At 40.3% G+C, this 20,513-nt stretch overlaps 1 protein-coding gene across 1 annotated transcript in view; it reads left to right on the forward strand.

Annotated features, from left to right (window-relative positions):
- Nucleotides 1-20,513, forward strand: part of SPATA16 (spermatogenesis associated 16) — a 175,842-nt gene that overhangs the window by 138,248 nt on the left and 17,081 nt on the right. The window contains exons 7-10 of the mRNA XM_067536563.1: nt 1,394-1,540; nt 3,216-3,328; nt 12,447-12,611; nt 16,829-16,909. Of these exons, the coding sequence (XP_067392664.1) occupies nt 1,394-1,540; nt 3,216-3,328; nt 12,447-12,611; nt 16,829-16,909 (506 nt within the window). The remainder of the gene's footprint in view (nt 1-1,393; nt 1,541-3,215; nt 3,329-12,446; nt 12,612-16,828; nt 16,910-20,513) is intronic.

Below are 20,513 nucleotides of genomic sequence, written 5' to 3' on the forward strand. Positions count from 1 at the left end.
CACTGTAATTCATAAACTCTGCATTTGTAATACACAAAGCTATGTAAACTTAATTCAACAAGCTCTCCCAAAGAGATTGCAGGAAATTGTCATATCTGTCACAGTGATGATTTTCAATCACTGCCAGATTGACACAGGTCTGAACTTGTGACCTGCAGGTGAGAGGTTCCATATCCCACATCTCTCTGGGATTTTAAATGTGAATTAAACCACTTTTTAAAAAATACTGTTTGAAGTGCCAAACCTCTCATGGACTTGTCAGTTAAAATAACCTTAATAATGAATTCCAGTAACATTCATTCATCCAAATCTTGGTTCAAGTTTTGACTTATTGTGAGGATGTATCATACTGAACTTCTCCCCAAGTTTTCCTTTGATCGACAGGAAGAAAAGGAGGTATATTTTTAAATTCAAATGCACAGTACAGGCTATTTTAAACTTTAGAATCCATCAGTAGCAGAAAGCTTTTAGAATATAGGTAGGGTTTTAAGAGCAACAATTGCATCCTATTAAAAGTTACGTAGGACTTCAATAGGTAGTATTTTATCATTTCTGGCTGTTAACCACCTGCTAAGTAAACTCTGGATGTACAAATGAGATTTAAAAAATGAAATGGTATAGCACAAAATTAGATCATTTAAAATATCTGCATAAATTCAGAACGTGCATACATCCAGGGTATAGTGTATGAGTACACAAGGACTGTACCAAACAGAACACATTCTGAGATCACATCATTGGAACTCAGTAGTTACTCTAGCAAAGTTAATGGACATCAATTGGCATAATACTTGGGAAAGAGGAATATCCAGCTCACTGCATTTCATTTATGTGCTGGTAAGTCCATTTTCTGTGGAATTTTCTGTTTGTCTCTAACTATACTACTAGGCAGCTTAAAAATAGAGCTGGTTGAAAACAGGATACATTTTTTGTGACCATCATCACTAACATTTCATTCTGCTTTTTGTGCAGGATGGTGGCGTTTGGGGTTTTTGTTTTGTTTTGTTAAAATTAAAAATTTCAACAGAAATGTTGTTGACATTTTAAATTTAGGAATATTTTGATGAGCCAGTCAAAAAATGAGACAAAATTTTCATGAACGTGTTTACCCTCTTTTCGGTAAAATTTTAAATTTTAGTGAAAAAAATTCATCGACATTCAGAATTTCAAAATCTACTTACACCTGTGCCTTGGCACCTAACAACACATTTAAGGGGTTTCTCTGGTCACTTGTTTTGGTGGGTGTTTTATGTTAAATTCAGTTGACGGCAGTACTCTTTTTAGCCCTTTTCTCTTTCAAGCAAGGAAGCTAACATCTCTTTTTTGAGAGTAGCTAACTTAAATCCCTCAAGAAAAAGCCATGGTGCAAAATGCTATCCTTGCCTTGTTCCAGATCCTCATGGACTACACATCTTACCACAGACAGCTGATTGGGCTTCTTTGCCTCCCCAACAATATTTGCTGACTCTGGGTTTCAAAAACAAAGACGTTGGGAAATTCTTGGAAAAGATGTCAAGCAAAAAGCTGCCATCCTTTTCAGGTATGCATTGCTGTTTTGCCTTGTAGTTTGAGTGCAATGTGGGTTTGTCACCTCCAGGGCAAAGGGATTGGCTGGGGCACAGATCAAGAGACTATGCCAAAGCACAGGCCACAGAGGGCAGGGCTACTCCATCATGCAACCAGACAGTCATTCACCTCCTCCCCATTTTGTATAATGTAGACACTTGTCACTGTGTTTGCCAAATGCCAGTGCAGGCAGATATTCACTTGAAATGATTAACCTGGCAGTGGCAGGAAGGAGATCTAGTGGTTATGGTGCTACACTGGGACTCAGGAGGTGTGGGTTGAATTCCCTGCTCCACCTCACACTTTCTTAGACAAGTCTCTACATTTCTGTGTGCTGCAGTTTTCCGTGTGTAACATGGGTGATTAGCCCAGCTCTACCTTACAGGGGTGTAGTGAGGATAAATACAGCAAAGTTTGTGGGGTGCTCAGATATTATGGAAATGAGGGATGCATATGACCCTTGGATATGTGTGTGGTGGTGCACTGTGCTGTTGACTGCAGAAGAGTGGTGTTGCGTGGACTCAGGGGATCAAATGTTTTTCTGAGCCTTGATCCAAGACTAGCTCTTAGAAAACCTTAGTGGTCCTGAAAGCACTTGTGTTACAGTAGTCTTTGGGGGCCAGCCATCTCATCCACCTGTGCCTCATTCTCACCATATGTAATGTGAGGATAAAAATCACTCAACTTACTGGCGTATTGTGAGGCCTAATTAATTAACATTTCAGAGATGGAAGACGCTGTTGGAGTGCAAATACTATTATTATTTATTTGATTATAGTGGTACCAAGAGACTCCAAGAATGGGGCTCCATTGTGGTAGGCACTGTACAAACACAATGTAAGGAACAGTCCCTGCCCCAAAGAGTTAACAATATAGTTAGATAAGGCAGACAAAAGGGTGGGAGGAACTACGTGACAGTTGGCAAATGTCGTGTCCATGCCAATGATTTTTCGTGTTTGGTTGATTTATTTCTATCTTTTAATTTTTTTGGAGGCTGGGTTTTGTTGGAAAGGGATTAGTTAAACAGAAACAAAGGAAGGTAGAGAGAACATTGAAGGGGGTGTATAATGTATAGGAATAGGATAGTATCTCTTTATATAGTTTGTAATTCCTCTAGGGTACTCGCATGTTTTTAGAAGCACCAGAAACCAGCCAAAGCAATAGTGTGTATGTAGCTAGGCCTTGCATGTTTGTATTTATTGAGTAAATATAGTTATTTGGGACCCAACAGCGCCACAGTGGTTCCGTCATATTGTTGTGCAAAGAGCAGAAGATTCAACAGTGGGTGGGGGGAGAGGGAAGAAAGGGAGTATGAAAGGCAGGGGGAGTGAGACTGAAGTGTAGACACTGTGAAGGAGGGGGTTGGAGTGAATATCCGTCAAGCGCAGGGGAGAGAATGACCAGATTAAAAACTGGAATAAAATAAAGCAGGAGGCCCTGGCAACATCATCAGCTTCCAGAGGTTCCACCTGCAGGTGACTTTCTCTGCTCCTGCCAGCTGAATGTCTGGGTGGCTTTTCCCAACAATTTCTCACTTCCCCGAGCTCACATGGCTTGCTAAATCCCCTGTAGAATACCTTGTATGAAATGTGCACCATACACTGGTATGATCAAAAACAATATCAAAGTTTTACTATTTCATTTCCTAGAACACAAACCTCCTTTTAGTCCTCTTACAAGAGAAGAATCAGTAAGACACTTGGAGACCATAGGGAAAAAGATCTTACCAATAATGGATTTTATCAGAGGCACCAAATTAACTGTGGGTATAGCATCTACTTTATAGAATGCAGTGAATGCAATTTTAGAGGTTTGTGTAAATGTGAATGACTAAGATGTGTTCTGTGGATGTATCTTATTCTGTTGTTACAGACATATTTAAATGAATCTATAACGTGATAAACAAAAAAATATTTTTATTTAGTGGTTCTTTGCCACATGTTAAAAAAATACTGTGATGTGCAGCAAACTCTGCATGTGTGTTTGCAAAGACTCAGCTGCCTTCAACAGAAGCAGAGTTAGCTCGACATTAAGAACTTATAAAAAAAAAAAAAACCACCGCCTCCAATATTTGATAGGTTAGCCAATTTTTTCCAAATGACTTCTTCATTTTTGGTTTTCTCAAATTCATTTCCCGTATCATAATGTACTCTGAACCCTAAATAATGACCACAATGTCTTGCTACATTTAAAAATGCATAATGTTCTACCCATTTTATTAATCTCTCCATCAAGAGTTAATAACTACACCTTGAAACTTTTCTAGAAACTAAGGATACGTCTACACTGCAGTAAAACACCCATGGCTGACTTATGTCCGCTAACTCAGGCATGTGGAATTCGGGCTGAGAGGCTGTAAAATTGCAGTGCGGGCATACAGGCTCATGCAATGGGACCCTCTCCCTGGCAGGGTTCCAGAGCCAGGCTCCAGCCTGAGATTGGATGTCCACACTGCAATTTTATAGCCCCACAGCCTGAGTCCCGCCAGTCTGAGTCAGCTGACATGGGCCAGCCATGAGTGTTTTATTGCAGTGTAGACGCACCCTTAGATTCAATTCCAACCTAGCCTCTGCATAATGAAGTATGTGAAATTACTTTCAGATCTGATACAGACGTACTGTAGGTTTATTAGCATATTCCACACCATACTTTTTGCTATAATGTACACAGTTTTTTTTATCACCTTGTCTTTTGATTAGCACAAAAGGTCAAAAATGAAATTTGCATGTAGACTAGACTATTTTAATGCAATTCTTAAATTATTCTCCAGAAAATAAGTGGAAGAAACCTCTCCTCAAACAGATTGCAAATATTAATGTTAACATTCTTTCCCTAGCAATAACAGTTTTTTAGTTATCTGTGTCTTGGAAAAATCAGATTCATTTCCTCATCAGGTGTTTTAGCAAACCACAGGATTGATATTGTTAGTCTCTGACAGTAGGCAGGAGGTTGACAAAAAAACTGCTACTTAGCAACCTCTATCAAGTGAAAAACATTAGCTAAAATCTTGGAGAAGCTATACCTTCTTCAGTCTGACAGTAGTAAGTAAACAGACAATATGGGGCTCATCTTACAAACTCAGTGTGAGGTGAAGGTGAACAGCACCTTGCAGAAATGGACCCTATAAAGCATTTGCTTCTTAGCCCAGTATGAGGAAGGTGAAGGAGTCTGATGGCAGAGATCCCAAAGGAAATGTACATCTTTTTGTTTTCAGTGCTAGTGAAGCTCCTTGAATTCATCTGTCCTTGACCATTCTCTGACTAACTCAAAACCCAGTGGCATACCGTGGGTCTCTGGCACCCGGGGCCATACTGCCATTGGCACCCCCCATCGACAACAGCGCCTCACGGGGGTGGGGGCGGGCATTTGCAGGCCTGTTTTCCACTCTCCCTCACTCCTTCTCCCCATCGGCGGCAGCATAGCGTGGGCAGCGCCCTGGGGGGGATCTGCAGGCCCATTTTCCGCTCTCCCTTACTTCCCCCCCCCCCCCGTCGGTGGTGACAGCAGCAGCATGTCCTGCTCTTCTCCACTCCCCTCCGCCCCCCCCCCCGACAGTGGCGGCGGCAGCACCCCATTATGGGTTGTTGTCTGCAGGCCCACTTCCCGCTCTTCCCCCGCTGTGGGGGCGGCGGGGGCTCCCTGGTAGTGTGTGTGGCGGGGGGGTGACAGACTCTGGTCCCTGCAGCTCTCTCCTTGCACTCCGTGGAGGGGCTGGGAGTGTGCCCTGGCTGCCTGTGACAGGGGGCAGCTCCTCCTCCCAGGGCCTGGCCGGTGCCCCCCTCCCCAGGCCAGGGCCCAGGGGCATGCCTCCCCCATCCTTCCCCTCCGTACGCCACTGCCAAAGCCCCTTCTAATTGGTGTGGAGACTGATTTGAAATGGGGCCACTTTGAGAAAGTATATTATGTTTTAGTCGTGTGCTTGTGCATTGTTAGACTTCAGGATTTTGTTATGCTATTTAGACCCTCCAACTTTGATGCTTCCAAGCATGGAATCCTGGACACACTGAAGTTAATGGCAAAACACCTATTGACTTCAGTGGGAGCAGGATTTCAGCCCAGATCTTAGAACATAAGAATGGCCATACTGGGTCAGACCAATGGTTCATCTAGCCTGTATCCTGTCTTCCAACAGTGGCCAATGCCAGGTGCTTGCAAGGGAATGAAGAGAACAGGCAATCATCAAGTTATCAATCTTCTGTCATCCAGTCCCTGTATCTGGCAGTCAGAGGCTTAGGGACACCCAGAGCATGGGGTTGCATTCCTGAGCATCTTTGTTAATAGCCATTGATGGATTTATCCTCCATGAACTTATCTAATTCTTTTTTTAACGCAGTTATACTTTTGGCCTTCACAACATTCCATGGTAATGAGTTCCACAGGTTGACTGTGCATTGTGTGAAGAACCTGCTGCCTATTAATTTCATTGGGTGACCCCTGGTTCCTGTGTTATGTGAAGAGCTAAATAACACTTCCTTATTCACTTGCTCCACACCATTCATGATTTTATAGACCTCTATCATAGCCCCCCTTAGTCGTCTCCTTTCCAAACTGAACAGTCCCAGTCTTTTTAATCTCTCCTTGTATGAAAGCTACTCCATACCCTCAATCATTTTTGTTGTTCTTCTCTGTACCTTTTCCAGTTCAAATATATCTTCTTTGAGTTGGGGCAACCAGAACTGAATGCCGTATTAAAGGTGTGGGTGTACCATGGATAGTTGTAGTGGTGCTATGATATTTACTGTCCTATTACTAGCCCTTTGTTAATGCTTCCTCAACTTCTGTTGGCTTTTTTGACTGCCGCTGAACATTGAGCCGAAGTTTTCAGAGAACTATCCACAGTGACTGCAAGATCTCTCTCTTGAGTGGTAACAGATAATTTAGACTCCATCATTTTGTATGTATAGTTGGGATTATGTTTTCCAATATGAATTACTTTGCATTTATCAACACTGAATTTCATCTGTCAGTTTGTTGCCCAGTACCCAGTTTTGTGAGATACCTTTATAACTCTTCGCAGTTTGCTTTGGACTTAACTATCTTGAATAATTTTATATCATCTGTAAACTTGCCACCTCACTGTTTATCCCGTTTTCCAGATCATTTATGAATATGTTGAGCAATCTTGGTCCAGGTACAAATCCCTGGGGGACACCACTGTTTACATCTTTCCATTCTGAAAATTGACCATTTATTGACCTTTGTTTCCTGTCTTTTAAACAGTTACTGATCCATGAGAGGATCTTCCCTCTTATCCCAGAACTTCTTACTTTGCTTAAGAGTCTTTGGTAAGCGACCTTGTCAAAGGCTTTCTGAAAGTCCAAGTATACTACATCCACTGTATCACTCTTGTCCACATGTGTGTTGACCCCCTCAAAGAATTCTAATAGATTGGTGAGCACAATTTCCCTTTACAAAAGCCATGTTGACTCTTCCCCCAGCAAATCATGTTCATCTATGTGTCTGATAATAATTAGGCTTATTGGTCTGTAATTGCCAGGCATCACATTAGTTATCCTCCAGTCAACTGGTACAGAGGCTAATTTAAGCGTTAGTTACGTACCACAGTTAGTAGTTCTGCAATTTCATATTTGAGATACTTCAGAACTCTTGGGCGAATACCATCTGGTTTTAGGAATGTATTACTGTTTGATTTATCAATTAATTCCAAAACTTCCTCTATTGACACTTTATTCTGGGACACTTCCTCAGATTTGTCACCTAAATATGTTTCCATAAGGTTTTATTTGAAGGTCTTAGAGGAGAGGTGGTAACATTACATACTTCCTAGACAGGGCCTGCAACAACAGACTAAAGAATGTCAGGAAGAGAAAATTGTCTCCAAAGGAATCCTGTGTTTCCCCATTTCCAGTCTATCCTGGAAATGAATTTGCAGAAACAAGGCTAGATGATCCAAATAGAAAAGTTTCACATGTGAGATCTTGGTATATGGAATGCAAGAGAAAAGACACAATCAACCAACCTAAGAGACAAGATCAGTGGAATATGTGGTAGGGTTATTTGTGCTTATGAGCCAGATACTCAACAGGTGTGAATTGGCATAGCTCCCTTAACTTCAATAGAGCAATGCCAATTTACAACAGCTACGGATCTAGCTCTGTGTTTTTGTACTTGCTGAGATGGATACCTGCTAAGCAGGACTGTGAGCAGGAAATTAAATGTCACCATTTTTGGAGGGGCACGTTCTGTGCCTTCATTGTGGCCCTGTGGGCTGGAAGAGTGCTCTGTTCCTGCTGCAGTGCCAGGGCCAGAGGAGATTGCTCTGCCTGCCGTGGTCCTGGGGCTGGAGGAGTTCTGTGCCTCTGCCAATTATTAGGGGGCCCATGCCCCTGCTTGTCCCCCTTGTGCATGCCCCTGCTGTTGAGGAACCTCAAAGTATATGTGGTGATCTCCTGCCCTATTGAAATCAGGGGCAAAACTTCCATTCACTTCAGCAAAACCAGGATTTCACCCATGGAATTTTGATGAGATCTCCCTGAATGCCTCTTAACTTCACAAGAAGCAGAATTTTAAGTGGACTGAGTAAGACATATTCATAGCGATTCTAAACCAGCAGCCACTTTGCCAGGAGGTCATAGATGGGGACTTTGCTAGAAGAGAGAAAAACCTGAGACAAAACTACTTATCGTTGGCAGCTGCCAATCTTGCCCCAAAGAATCCCTTCAGTCTTCTTAGTGCAGAATGATTTTGACAACATAGCACCCCTGACCGAAAAATCAGATTACAAAGCAAAGGAGACCTGATAGCACAGAGCTGGGACTGTTCTTCTAGCCCTGATAAAAGCCTCACTCGAGGCATGGCAGAAACTGGACACTTCAGTTTTCTTGAAACGATTCCAAGTTTTTCTTCAAGCCAGAATTTAAGTTCCTCCTATTATTTCTCTCTCACAAACTACATAAAATGTAGTCCCAAGAAGAATCTGCTTTGTAGACCACTCTACTTCAATTACTGATGTTAGCTGCACAAGCGTCTCATGAGTGAAAAGAAACAAGGTCATTTGTGGGGGAAAACAAATACAAAAAACTATACTTCAATTGAAAAGGCAGAGCTATTTTTTGTGCAGTCCAAAATTCCTCTCCTAGTCATTTTAATGGTATTCCTTGATGGAAACATCTTAGTGCTAAAGCAAAGTTAATTAAACAATAGCAGCTGTCCTAAATATCAATCAATCCCAGCACCTCAGACTTGCCGCACAGGAACTTGGAGTTAATTATACAATTCATTCAAGCTTTGCTGTTCGTAAGTCATGGAGTTAATGATAAATATACACCTAACACAGAACACACGTTATGCTCCCAGCTGTGGTACCCTTATTTACATCACATATTAGTACCTTGTTACCCACAGAGTCCTATTGAAATCACTGAGATCGTTTGCATAGCAAGTCTACCCTTTAAATAGTAGCAACTTCTTTGGATAGTAAAAATTCTCTAAATCTAATCATCCAGACAGTTACACCAGACTCACCTCTGTGGTATCTGAGTGTCTCCCACAAATTGTTGGAGCTCAGTCCTGCTCCTGTGGAAGTCTTTCCTGATAAGCCAATGGGAGCAGGAGCAGAGTTTTACACTAGAGCTTGATTATGAAGTCTTTGGTAGGTACTCAAACAAATAGTCCCACTGAGCCAGACTCTGCCTCTCTTGTCTATGTCCTCGCTCCTGGAACAGTTCCATATGTATGGGACAGGGTGCTACATAGCATGACCAAACGCGGCCCTGAGGTATATGAAGGTGAACAAGACTTAATGGGTTTCCACAGCAAGACATACAGAAATAAAACACACTTAGGGAACAAATTACTTTGCTGTGTTTTCAGTTTGGCAACAGTGTTTATTATAAGCAGATTCCAGGGCATGTTATGAAGAATCCTGAGGGTATTGAAGAAATGTGATGACAGGTTTCCACGGATTGTTCCAAGTCACCATTGAACCTGTTTGCAAGGCCCAGCATCTTTCACATGATAAGCTGATAAAATGGAGATCCCATAAAAATGAAGGACAACAGCTGTGGGGGGTTGCAGATGTTTGCAAAGTTGCGTTCCCCACGGCTAGATGGTTAAACATGCCACTTGCCTTTGATGTCAGAGTTCCTGCTTTAAATCCAAGCCGAACAACCAGTTTGTTTCTCTTATTCTCTAGGACTCAGCAAGCAAACTTTATTAATGAATGGAAAGGATATAAATATTACTTCTTAAGTACTATCTAGAAAAACAAGAGGGGGAATACCATCTCTCTGATATATCTCAGTGTCATGTGGGACCTATAATATGCAGCCTGAAGTTCTTAAGGACACTTTAAGGTTGCCCTGTATGGTACAGGCTCTCCAGCTTCTTTAGCAATAGCACAACAGTCTTGCTTTGCTTTAGGTTCTGTGCTTCAGAGACCCCTCTAACTGCCAAGCTAATGGTATCAGGCAAACTCCACCTATAATGGGCTGGTTTGCTGTTGGGTTGGTCCCCTCCATTGGAGATGAGCTTCCAAGGACTTAGAGAGGGATCCCAAAGCTGGCGTTCAGGCACCACATCCTTAGATGGTCCCATCCTTCCAGCAGATCCCACTACTTTTCTGTGGAGAGAGGCAAACCCTACCTCTCTATATTCAGGGGGAACTCTCATGAGATTTCTCTTTTAGTTGTGGCTTGCTGTGTGTTTTCTCTGGGGAGGGAGCAATCTGGCCGGGAGTAACTTTGGCCTCTGACTTCAATAAGACTATACATGTGAGTGAGGGCTGCAGGATAAGGCCTGGCAATTGTTAATTTTACTTTTCATTTATTCTGTGTAAGATCTGGATGATGAATGTGCGCGTCTGCAAGGGAAAAGCGTGATTTGTCTGCCAATTAATGTTTTAGTCCCTTATTGCATTCCTATCGAAGATGCATTTTCAACCCCTTATGATGAATTTGTTGGCTATATCACAGTCCTATTTCTTAGACCTTTAACTCTTCCCTCTATTAAATAGGCCAATTCTTTTCCCCTAAAGCCTCCATTTAAGATTGCTATTTACTTAACCTTCACTGTACCTGTATGAGGCAGTTTCAGCTTCATCCTTGGCCACTTTATTATATTTTTTACTGCGGCTTAGTAGCCTCTTGAACTCCACTATAGTTCATGTATTTTCATTATAAGGTTCATATCCCTGTAAACGCTTTTTCATGCCGGCAGCGATTATTTGCGCTCTCTTTCTTCATTTTTCATTGTCACTGAAACACAATCTCTGACAATGTTCAACCTGTTATAATTCCTTTTAAAATATCCTGCTCTTGGTTATTTATTTATTTACTTCTGACCTATTGTAAAATTCAAGAACACTGCCATGTCCATAGAGCACAAGCTGGCTCAGGGACCAAATATGTTTTCTTTAGCTCCATTGTGTGTGTGTGTGTGTGTGTGTGTGTGTGTGTGTGTGTGTGTGTGTGTGTGTGTGTGTGTGTGTGTGTGTGTGTGTGTGTGTGTGTGTGTGTGTGTGTGTGTGTGTGTGTGTGTGTGTGTGTGTGTGTGTGTGTGTGTGTGTGTCCCCACACACACGCACTTTTTTTTTCTGGCAAATCAAGATGACAAAAAGCAGTTTCCTTTCTTTATTTCCTTTACTTTCATAATAACTGGAGAAGCACACCTGCAACCTGCCCCAAGATAGCAAGATTCGGCCAAATGATGACATTTATGATTAAAATTTCAGTTAAAAATATCTCCAACTTTTGTGAAAAACCAAGAGTTTTAAAAGTCAATATTTTTGCAAATTAAAAAAACAAACCCTTTCATTCAACCAGCCCATTAACTGTCGGAGTGGACCCATAAATCACATAGCTAGGTATCTAATTGCATGCAATTGTATCTTGCAACTACATGTAATTGTGGGAACAAAGATCTGCCAAAACTTATTAGAAGCTATCTTGAAAATCTTGTCCAACATTTTGAATTTCAGGCTCTTAAATAAGTGGTTTGATTTTCAGGGGTGCTAAGCACCCACAGCTCCCACTGAACACGTATGGCCTTCTAATCACTGATAGAATTTAATTTGCTTTCATAAAACCAGTTGAGGAGTTTTCGAAGAGCTGTTTACCTTTCAAAAAAGAGGCTAATACAGATATTGGCTCCCATTTACAAACCCCCTGTCCCAAAATACTTGAATATGCTCTAAAGATTTAATTTTCAAACATATTTAGGCATGTAATGTGATTTTCAAAAGTACTAAAGTAGGTTAGGGAATGGGAGTTAGACACCTAGACCCTTCTGAAAATCCCCCTGGGCACCTATCTGGATCTTTAGGCACTCTTTAAAATCTGACCCTAACGCCCTAATCCTGCAAACACTCGGGCACGTGCTTCAATGTAAGCGCATGACTAGTCTACTTGTGTACTTAAACTTACCCATTGCCTAACTGCCTGCAGGATCAGAATCGAACTTTGCAGTTTTCTGGCATTAGGTTCGAAAGCTGTGGATTTTCTTTGCCTGTGAACATGTGGTAGATTTATGCATTACATTGTTTCCTCAACCTCTTTACTGAAACAATAAAAGCAATGCATACAAGCCAGACAATATTTTAACAAAGAGGATTATGGAAAAGCCTTTTCTAAGTGATTACCATAAAAATTACATTAATATCGGATATCTGCAGTCTCCACCTTCCTATCTGTTTTAAGCTATGTATTTATTTTTCTAATACTACAAGAGAGATTGTGTAAAGGATGCCTTTTTTTGTCTACATAAGATTTTAGAAAGCATCATCTTAAAGGTGGTGTATGACTCTTTGGTTACAGTATTACCAGCGTGAATATATATGATGATAAGCCCTGACATAAGTCTCAAGAGAGAAGTGTGTTTTCTGTCGCTCTCTTCTAACCCATTTGCTTTTGCTGAGAGGATAGGAGAGTTTCTCTGCATGTTCAGGTGTGATAGAGAAGTTGCAGTATGCCAGCCTCCTCAGTCAGTTGCAGCGAGTCAAGGAACAGTCCCAAGTGATTAATCAAGCCATGGCTGAGCTAGCAACCATACCCTATCTACAGGACATCAGTCAGCAGGATGCTGAATTGGTAAGTATTTATTTTTAATCCTTGTTTTGGCTTTTGTAGGCAGCGAGCCAAGGGGGAAAAAAAACCTTGCAATGCTATTTGTACTGGAAGTCAATTTTTAATATGCAGACAGCTTGGAATAGTTTTGAAATCCTCATTGCAGTGTTTTGTCAGAGGAGAGGCTAAGCACCTGGAAGAATAACTTCTATGCAACCAGTCTGAATCATTTACACTGGCATTTTAAAAATCTTTTCCCTTCCTCCCCCGCTCAGAAAATGATCCTGGAAAATGATTGCAGTTATTCAAATTGTGATGTGTTAAAACATTGAGCACTGTAGCCAGATGAAACAAAAGAGGCAGACTTGTCTAGCGGTTAGAGCACCGCAGTGGGAATCAAGAGTTTTCTATTCCTGGCTCTGTCACAGAATTGTTGTGTGACCCTGGGCAAGTCACTTTGCCCCTCTGTGCTTTAGTTTCCATGTGTGCAATATGTGGATATTAACATTCACAGGGGTGTTGTGAAGCCGAATTGGTTAAAGTTTTTAACCAGCTTCGATATCCACAAATGGAAAGTACTAAAAAAGTGTGAGTGTCGTCAATAGTGTGTAGAATAAAGATTGTTTTATTAAACTCCGTGAGGGTTTTAAACATGTTTAGTCCTCTTACTCGAGTAAAACAAATCACTCCCATGATTTGCCTGAATGAGGATGACATGATCCTCACTCCCTACATTTGGTTTTGGTCACACGTTGATGATTCAAATCCTGGTTTATTGAAACTCTTGGTTTTCCTAAGGCCAGTCCCCCAAGGTTTGACTGCCGTCCTCCAAAGCTCCTAACCTCTATAGCACTGCAGCTTCTCAGAGTGGCTTGCTTCCCTTAGGGAAGCTGACTGACTGCCTATAGCTGGGGGAGGTAGTCACCAGATTTTGAAATCTGTGTTCAAGGTAAGGGGAAACCACATTACCGAGAAACTGGTTTATTACAAGACACCATCCTTTGGTCAGGCTTTTCTGGTATTAAAACCCAATGCTTCCATGTTTTAAGACTGACTAGAGGAATATCCTGAATTACTGATGCAGACTTTCTCCAGAGTCCTATATTTGTATTATATCACAGCTCAAGCACATGCTTTTAAAATGTTGCCTAAATCCCTTTAGAGCAGCTTTTTTCCACTTGTGAGCCTGACATTCCTGGGAACCTTTTCAAATCTGGGTTCCAGGAAGCCTCAGGACAAACAGGGACACGGAAAAACTATTATTTTCTTTTTTTTGCATCGGGCTTGGCAGAACCAGAGCCCGTTACAGAATATTCCATCGTGAATGTTAAATATTCAGTAGGAAATTCCTTGTTTGCCAAGCTCAAAGTGCAGATGATTTAAAAGGAGAGAAAACTTTAACAAACTGTCCTGTCCATGGTATTAAAATGTACTTTATGATTTTATGCATTTTCCTATGGCTCTTTGTCTTCTCATCTTCTCCAGGATTCTGTCTGACTGCATTATTTTAAACTGTCTACATTAAAAGAGGCTCAAATTCTTTAGGGCTGGAATGTTATGGCAAAATCTAGGTATCTGTCAGTTAGGGCACAAATCTGCAGTTATTCCTGCCCAGTATCCCGATTATTTCAATTGGAAGCTACATGGGAGAGACTGTGCATGCAGGAATAACTGTTTGCACAATTGGGCTCTAAGAGCTTGATACAACATCTATTCAAGTTAATAGAAAAATTCCCACTGATTTCAATGGGCATTGGATAGCGTCCTTAATGAGCACGCGCTCTGTGGTGGTTGTGATTAGTCCTTCATTCCCTTTTATAGCTATGTGAATAGATTTTTTTATATCTTTCCATCAAGAATATAATAGGTCAAATCCTGTTTTTGTTTGCACCTATGTAAATCAGTGGAGATACTCTGGATTTACACTGGTACAATTGAAATTAGACTTTACCCAAGTAGACTAATTCAGATTTACTAGTAGGAAAGTGCTAAAACTGCCATCTGTTTATTATTATGTGCAGTATAAGCAGGATAAAGAAAAAAACCTCTAGAATTACAGCAGTGTGTCATTTCCACTGATACAGTGAGGGGCCCACAGGTATTTCAGATTTAAACTCCTTTCTGTAACTACTGAACCATATAAATTCAGAGTCCTAAAATATGGCATATAACACCTCCAGCTCAGGATTTTTTAAATTACTCTTAATTCATAAAATCTGTGAGGGAAGAGGAGACTTCAGTCAATTTGAGTTGTCAAATGTGAACAACAATCAATAAAGACCTTCCAGAGGCTTAGGGGTTTCACAACCCCGCATTTGCATTTCCATAAATCAAAGACCAAAGCTAGATGGAAAATGGAAATCCTTTTTCATGAAAAACTTTGCTTTTTTGAAAGATTGTCCATTCCAAAATGGGATAAAATGTCAAAAATATGAAATTTTTCATCAGAAAGAATTTCCAGAAAACTTTTGTTTCAAGAGAACCAAAACAGAATTTTTCAACTTGCCAGCTGCCTTCCTGGATGGCTCATGTCAATTTCACTTTCTTCAAGAAGGCAGAAAGAGAAAGTGAAAGGAGCCTTCCAAGAAGTAGCCAAGAGCAGTTGTTTGAATTTTTCCTGACCGAAAATTTAAATTTTTCCGCAAAAATGAAATTATCCTTGCAGAAAGCTATTCCAACAAAAAATTCCCAAACAGCTCTATCAAAGACTTTTACTCTGCTCCCATTAAAGTCAATGGCAGAATTTGCATTTTTTGTTTCCCACAATTACTCGTGTGAAAGACTTTGACATTTGCCTTCCGCAAACATTTGGACTAATTAGACTCTGTCCAATAGATGCTTGTAGAAAATGAACACAAAAGGGGAGTGAAAGTAGCCAAAGAAAAACCATTTAGAGATTTCACATGCATATTCATGGAGAAGATTTTGCATTATTTATCTATCCAGCATTGGAGAATGGGGAAGAAATTTTAACTGCAAAAACTTGAATGTTGAGGCTTACTTCCATAAAATTAGGAAATACAGAGCTACTGCTCAGATTACATGGCAACTTTTCCTTACCTTGCTCTACTGAGCCTTAACATCAGTGCTCCTATACGACATCAGAACACGTACTATCTAGGTACAGAAGGGTAAGCAAATCACAGTGTTCACCTGAATTTTCTGAAAGTTAATTATGTATTCCCCTATATTTGTGGTTTTTTATACCAGACCCTTGAAGAGATTGGACATTGATATGAGTTTATGAGAATTTCCAGAGATATAATAGATAATGCTAACAAATTTTGGAAGAGATATGAAATCTCATGTTTCAGACTTTAACCCGATCTCTAACTAAAGGGTTTAGGAGGACAGCTAAAGGGAGATGGCGGAGTGGCAGGGGCAGGGGAAGTTACCCCACATCTGCCTAATGTAAGATTTCTTGCATCTTCCTCTGAAGCATCTGGTGCTGGCCACTGCTAGAGACAGAAAACAGGACTAGATGAAGGATGGGTCTGATCCAGTCTGGCAATTCCTATATTCTTGTGTTATTTAAATGCACCTGAAAATATATTTTTTAAAATGTTTGAGAAAAGTAACCCAAATGAGACAATGTCATAACCACACTGGGCCTAGGCTCTAGCATTGAATACTGGTTATCAAGCATTTATCAATACATATTTTTATAGTTTATGGTTTTTTTTATAGTTTATAACCTGCCTTGTTTTTTATGCTCTGTTATGCTGAATGATGGGAAGGCTCTGTCAAAGAAAAGGATAGTAAAAGAAGGTAAATGAGCTATTTGCTTTGAGACACAGTAAAAACATCTCAGCTTTAGCATTGTCCTCTGGTGAGGTTTTACATGCTCTCTTAAATTATGATGCATTAGGCTTGAAAGAAAATACAAAAAAGCATTCATGTAATCCACAGACTATCTTGGAGAATTAAAAAATAAAATATGGAACCTTTATTCTTTACAATCCAAAACTCCTTTACAAAAGATAAACATTTGCTACATTAAAACGTATAGACTTAAGTACAAATTTTCCAGTGGAATTTTCCCCATTGTTAAGTATTTTATATCTACAATAATACAGTGGAATGGCTGAAGTGAAGATGAGGTGGCAGTGCTCATTGTGTGAAAGATGAGTAATAAAATCATCACTGTACAAATGATTTTTTAATTAGGTTTTAATCTGTGTATTTAGAGAAGTTATTTCTGTGTGAATTCCACACTGATAATTTTTATCTTGGTGCCACAGCTGCAATTGCTAATGGCAGATGCCATGGACACCCTTGAAGGAAGAAGTGACAAAGAACGTGTGTGGAATAAAATTCAGAAGGTAAAACTTGCAGCTGCAGACAGCAGATTATACTGTTTCTTAGGGAGGGAGTGTCACATCTTGGGTCACGTCTGGTCAGATGGTGAAGAAGAAAGTTGGTGCTATCGTGAGCCCAACCCTTTGTCTTGGAGCTTATTAGAGCATAGACAGTTAGCCACAAACAAGTATTTATTTTTGCTTTAAAACTGTCATATGTTAAGTCTTTGTCAGCGTTAACAGTTTCACATGGCTATCATCTGGGAAAATTGTTTGAATAGTTTGTTTTTGACTGATTATTATACTTACCTTCATTCTCAGTCTTTTGGGAGATTGTTTTGATTGTTTTTCATTATGGGTAAAATTCAGCCCAGATCAGAGGACACACACACATTCTGAGCACTATTCACACCTCACTTAAACCCCACTGAAAGGCATAAGTGAGATTTAGGTGGTGTGAGGCTTACAGGGTGTGTAATGCCTTTCTTAGGACTTCTGCATTTGGTCAATATCACCAAGGGACTTAAGAAGGATTTAAATAGTACTTAGGATCTTGTGCTGACGGTCAGCACTGGGATGAATTTGACCCTATATAGTAAATAATGTCTTGGCTGTGAAGAAATAAGGATATCTTATATTTACACAACGCATTTCACCCCCAAAGCACTTTACAATTGTACACATACAACACTGCAGGGAAGGGGAAATTTTGCTCTAGGTTCAGAGTGTTGCTCTGATACAGATTGCCATGGAACCTTCAATGTCCCAGCCAGACGGATGGGACTTCAGTTTTAAAGATCCCATCTAAATACCAATGTATAGCAAATTGCATCTCTTTTAGAAAAATGAAGGGCAAATTACTTGAATCTGAATACTGCGGGGACCTGAACTTGTGGTTCCAGGGAGTTGAGGTCTACTGTAACTCAATCGTATTATACAGGTGAAACTGAGATAAGAGCATGTCCTTAGTTATTTCACACCTGAAACTCAGAATTCTAGGGTGCCCCTCCATCTATGCAAAGCAATTAGAGGATTGAGAGTTCCATGTTCTCTCAACCAGGTGAGCTGTAGTGATTTGTGACAGCACCAGAATCCCCAAATAGCCTCCATTACATGCTATGACAGCGATGTTTGAAAGTATTCAAATAGGTGCTGCCAGAGGAAAGTAAATGTATTTAGTCCCTTTCAGAATCAGTGATTACAACTTAAGCCAACTGAGTTAAGATTCCCAGAATACGTTGTGTCTGAGTGCAATTTTAACAAGAAATAATTCATGTCAGATCACGTGATGACTTTTTCAAAGTACAGGATTGTTATAAAATGCAACCACTGGGGTTTTTTCAAATGTTTTTCAAAGATATCTAGAGTAATAAACAGATGTATTTTTGTCATATTTTATTAGAAATATGAAGAAATAAAAGAAATGCTATGATATTCACAAAATTTTGCTCTGCAATTGGTGTATCTTTTGATTATCTCACATCTGCCCACAGATCCCATGAGAGGATATTTTAATGCTTATAATGTTTCCTTTCATAAATAATAACTAAACATTGATATAAAAATCTAAAATGAATACAAACAGTTAATTGAAAGTCCACAAAGATCCATCTGCTTTATGCCTCACTTACAGGTACCCCTTCCTCTTAGTTAAAAGGGCCAATTTCTAGCCTCACATACACAGAAGCAACTTCCATGGAGCAGTATGAGTGGTGTGCTCATATCTGGTGGCAGAATTTGGTGCTTTTAGATTATCTCTTTGTATAATTAGGTGTCTCCCAAACAGTTCCAGTTTGAGCCACAGGCCTGTGGAATGGTTTTGTCTGAGGTATACAGTACTCCAAATAAAACAGCCTGTAATACATCACACACGCAAATCTATGTTAAACAAATATTACATTTGCAAAGTCAAGCACTCAAAGGTAGAAAATATCAAAATTAAGATTGACTGGGCAACTTTATTATTGGCATTGTGATGCTGTGTTTAATTACATGATCTCTCTCTCTCTTGTGTCACACACCACACACACACACACAAACACACACCGGCTCCCAGTCTCACTATTGCCGCAGGCTCCTCGGCCCAATCTACTCCCTATGACCCCTCTCCCTTCCATCCTTACTCCCTCCCTGCCCCATGGGTCCAGCGCTTCTCTGTGCAGTCATTCTGCTTTGTCCTCTTCTCCCATGCTGCCAGCATGCCACCAAAGGACCACTGAGAGTACAGGAGAAATAGTCTCCCGGCTCTTGGTTCTGGTGCCCGGTGTGACCATCTCAGTGATCTGCAGCCGCCAGGAGCAGCAGTTGCATTCTATTTCCATCCAATCAACATTAAGCAGTATGTCTTTCATAACCTGTACAATATGCAAGTGCAAACTTCAGTTTACTTAATTTTTGCTGTCCATTCTATTTCCATGTTGTTATATCTCTCTTCTAATTGGTTTATTACCCCGATCATGGACTGATCGTGCTTGCTAACCAGGCCTTTCACCCTTTGCTCGGTATACGGACTTTTGGGTAGCATATTTTGTGTGTTCACTGTGCTGATAACTTCCTCTTAGCGATGTAATATCCTCCAAGTCAGTTCATTCTGGGAACAAAACATGACGTTTGTTCTATACAATACTCTTAAGCAAGTTCACATAAGGGCATATTAGCAAGGCAAACACCCATGTCAAAGATTAGATCAAAGCCAGCAAGCTTAGTGTAAGTATTACCCTGGCCTATTCAACATCATTCACTATATATGCTTATGTACTTTATGTACATTCACTATATATGCTTATGACATTCCAACAAGCTGCGAGGGCTGGGAGTATGCTCAGTGCATATGAGCCCTTTGGAGAATTTAGCTGCCAAAGTCTTAACAAGTCTGTACCGAGCATGTGAGATCTGAGATTTTTCAAAGGCTTTTAACTTAGCCAAATATTCATGAAGATGGCAAAAGGCATATCCCTGACACAAAGAGCAAATTTCAAGTCCCTGCTCCGAAATATGGGGGCAGTAGAGCTTCTGAATGAAACAATTATATCTTAATATAATATATTGTATAAAAAGGGCAAAACTACAGATTTTTCCCTAACCTAATTCTTGGAAACAGCTAAACTATTTTTGCTGAAATTTTTCAGATAAATTCTGCCTAGGGCAGCCACCCAGCAAAATGCATAGAAAACTTCAACCTGAATGGATCAAGTTTGGCAAAGTTATAAGCAACTGCAAAAAAGTCATATAGTGAAAAGGGTTGGGCAAAATTACATATAGGCAGCATGATCAGCTCTGCCTATAATTCAGAGGTACCAGAGAGGTATTATAGAACAGTGAAATATGGAAAAAAAAAAAAAAACAAATCTAAGAGACAATTTTTTTCAAAAATGGAAACCTAAAGGACGGAGTCTAATCCATATTTGGCCCCATATATTAGATGTTAAGTCAATAGTTAGGTGCCTATATAAATAATCTGATTATCAAAAATGCGGAGCAACCCTGGAGCTCACATTGACTTCAATAGAAGCTGCTGGGTTCTCAGCACTCTTGAAAATCAGGCCACTTCTATCTAGGCACCTAAATATTGACTTAAGGCCTAATTGGATGCCCACTGAAGTTAATGGCAGGATCCCCACACACTTCA

The sequence above is a fragment of the Emydura macquarii genome, unplaced genomic scaffold (genome assembly GCF_026122565.2).
Source record: "Emydura macquarii macquarii isolate MOO-44397 ecotype Brisbane River unplaced genomic scaffold, CSIRO-AGI_Emac_v2 contig_3603, whole genome shotgun sequence".
NCBI classification, from domain to species: Eukaryota; Metazoa; Chordata; order Testudines; family Chelidae; genus Emydura; species Emydura macquarii.